The 2,950-nt window shown below is 41.4% G+C and overlaps 1 protein-coding gene across 1 annotated transcript; it reads right to left on the reverse strand.

The window, feature by feature from the left end:
• Positions 1-1,313: 1,313 nt before the first annotated feature.
• LOC112578475 (60S ribosomal protein L39) lies at positions 1,314-1,686 on the reverse strand. The gene has a single exon (XM_025262948.3). The coding sequence runs from the start codon at positions 1,645-1,647 to the stop codon at positions 1,492-1,494; it is 156 nt and encodes a 51-aa protein (XP_025118733.1). The 5' UTR covers positions 1,648-1,686; the 3' UTR covers positions 1,314-1,491.
• Between the last annotated feature and the right edge of the window lie 1,264 nt (positions 1,687-2,950).

Consider the following 2,950-nt stretch of genomic DNA (forward strand, 5'->3'; position numbering starts at 1 on the left):
CAGCCATTCATTCTTTCTGGCACTATTAGTAATTGCCCTCTGTTCGTCCCCAGTAGCATATTGGACACCTTATGACCTGGAAGGGGGGGCTCTCATCTTCAGGCGTCATATCTTTTTGCATTTTCATATTGTTTATGGGGTTCTCCTGGCAAGAATATTGAAGTTGGTTGCCATTTCCTTCTCCAATGGACCACATGTTGTCTGAACTTTTCACTATGTATGATCTGTCCATTTTGGGTGGCCCTACATGGCATGCCTCATATCTTCATTGAATTATGCAAGCCGCTTCGCCATGACAAGGCTGCTATTCATGAAGGGGGGTACAGAAAATACTTCAGTATATTCCAGAGGCTGTGGGTTTGTAAACACACAGTTCAGCAAACGACTAAACGAGACTGGCTCCATATTACTGTGCAAGATAAATATGAACTTCGTTTCTGAGCTAAATCAGGGAGAGAGTAATATTGGTAGAACTTCTGTTTAAGCAAAGGAACTAACTTTTTGTTGTTATTTTTCCTTTACCCATTTAATAGAAAAACAAGTGCCATTCTTCCTCCACCAAAGAAAGACAATCAAATCAGAAAATGAACATAGTAACACTGATCTGATCAATTCTGAACTTCCATTATAACATCTGGAGAAAATAGCATGATGGAATGAGTTAAAGTTTTAATTTTGGAGAGGATATGTACTGATATATACAGATCCTCTGATGATTTCTATAGAATTAGAGCCTTGGGGCATTTTTTGTTCATCGGTTTTAATTGAAGTACAGTTGATTTACAATATTATATTAGTTTCAGGTGTACAACATAGGGTTTCACTATTTTTATAGATTATACTTTATTAAAAGTTATTACAAGATAAAGTCTATCATTCCTTGCTATATACTATATGTATATATTTGCTCATTTGAAACCTTGGATTTAATAGACATTTCTTTCAAATGCTTTTATCACAAAATAGGAGGATTTCTTTAAAGTTGAGTTATTTAAAAACATGCCTTTTAACCATTTTATTAGTATGAGTGTAAACTAGAGTCTTTTGCTAAGGACCGGCACAATCATATGCTATGGTTAAATCTCAGAAAATTTCTTGTGTCGTATACTGAATGTTCAATAAATTATAACAAAGTATAAAAAACATGTCTTTTAAGAAAAATCTATCCTGTAATATACCTGTGGTCTATTTGCGTTGTTTCCAATGTTTTTTTAAATTGAAAATTTAATAGACTTTAAAACGTATGTAAAATATATTTTCTTCATTGTGACTTTTAATGAGAATTTACCAATAATAGAGAGATATATTTAACGTTTTTTTTTCCAATGTTTCATATTTATTACTGGGTCTCAGACTGATAGTGAGGAAATAGCATCAGGAGCCAAGCATTACTGTAGTGATGTTCTCATTGTGATTTGGCTGCGTAAAAAAGTGGTCTTAACATGTGTGCCACACATGTTAAGACCACTTCTTATAGACCCAGCTTGCTTCTTATAGACCCAGCTTGGTTCTTCTCCAATGTCTTCTCTTGGAGTTGTACCTGATTTTATTGCCAGTTTTCATTCGAATCCATTGAGGAATGGGACGATTCTGCTTTTGTTTCTTGGCCAGGAATCGCTTGATCCTGAAAGTCTTGTGAGAAGACATGGTGAGGAGAGAACTCAACCGCACATAGGATGGCGGAGAAGAGAAAAGAGCTATATTTAACATTTAGCATGCAGTCCTGTGGCCATTTATTCTGTTTCAATTGCCAGAAATCTCTTATATCATGAGTGCTCTTTCTAGGCAGCAAAGTCTCTAAATTACTGCAAGTCTTTTCCCACTAGGAACCCCCAGTGCCTTCCTGGACCAACAACGCCAACAAGGACCACTAGAGGTCATTCTTCTGCCTCTGTTTGGGCAGGTGTGCCCCAGATGCTCCCAGATGCACTTGTTTGTGTCCAGCGGCTTCTAAATGTCCACTAATCGGTACAGCCCAATAGTGAATGCATGTGGGGGTAACAAGGCTCCAGGGACCACAGTGGCCTCTCCTCCTTGGATGGAGGGTGAAAGCCCAGCAGCTCCTGGGTGGGTTAAAGAGAGTCAGTTATGTGACAAGTGTTTATTCGCTTGTGGAAACTCCTAGGCCAGGTGAGTCCTAAAGGGGGTGATGGTAGGGTTCCAAGTTAAGTGAAACCAGCCTTGTCTTTAATCAGCCTGCACACTCCTGGTGCTGTGGTGATGAGTGCTGCAGGTGGTCATCTTATGGGCACAACGGTCACTTCGACTGGGATGGAGAATGGAACCATGCACAACTGTGATCTCAGGGAGCTTCCAGGTCACTTGGGGGACAGGAACAGGTCATGCTGTGTTGTCCCGGGTGGTGATGTGCAGCCACATGCATCTGGAGCTATGGAGAATGGAGGAGAGGAAGTGACCCAGTCTGGAAAGGGAAGGAAGACTTCCTGGAGGAGGTGATAATGAGGTGAGTTTTGAAGGATGACAAAGGAGAGAACTAGGCAAAAGAGGAAGTTTGTTCAAAACAAAGGGACAATAGGAGCAAAGTCAGGAGGAGCAGAGAGCAGCCAACTATGTGCAGGGAACTACTAAAGTTTCCACCTTCCTGATGGGAAATGGGAAAGCCAGGTGGTGGCAGGTGCTGGAGCTCATACTGGGGGTGGGGACTCAGTTCAGCATTTGAAGTGACTCCAGGGAGTGACCTGATGGATCAGGTTTGGAGTGGACCACACTGGAGACCATGGCAATGAAAGGATGTCCAAGAAAACACTGGTCACATTCTTCTTTGGCCTCCTGCTGTCTGTGGGACCTCGCCCTTAAGGACAGGACCACAGACACTATCAGGCTGAATTGTAGTAAGTGGATTTAGGGGGTAAATGAGACTCAGAGAAGGGCAGGAATTTCCTTGAGCACACATAGCGGGGGAAATCTGTGACATTGTAAGATTCACTTC

Source organism: Bubalus bubalis, chromosome 2 (assembly GCF_019923935.1).
Source record: "Bubalus bubalis isolate 160015118507 breed Murrah chromosome 2, NDDB_SH_1, whole genome shotgun sequence".
In the NCBI taxonomy this organism is placed as follows: domain Eukaryota; kingdom Metazoa; phylum Chordata; class Mammalia; order Artiodactyla; family Bovidae; genus Bubalus; species Bubalus bubalis.

Excerpts from the sequence above, each read along its gene's own strand:
- LOC112578475 (XM_025262948.3), bottom strand. The coding sequence starts at position 1,647 with ATGTCTTCTCACAAGACTTTCAGGATCAAGCGATTCCTGGCCAAGAAA.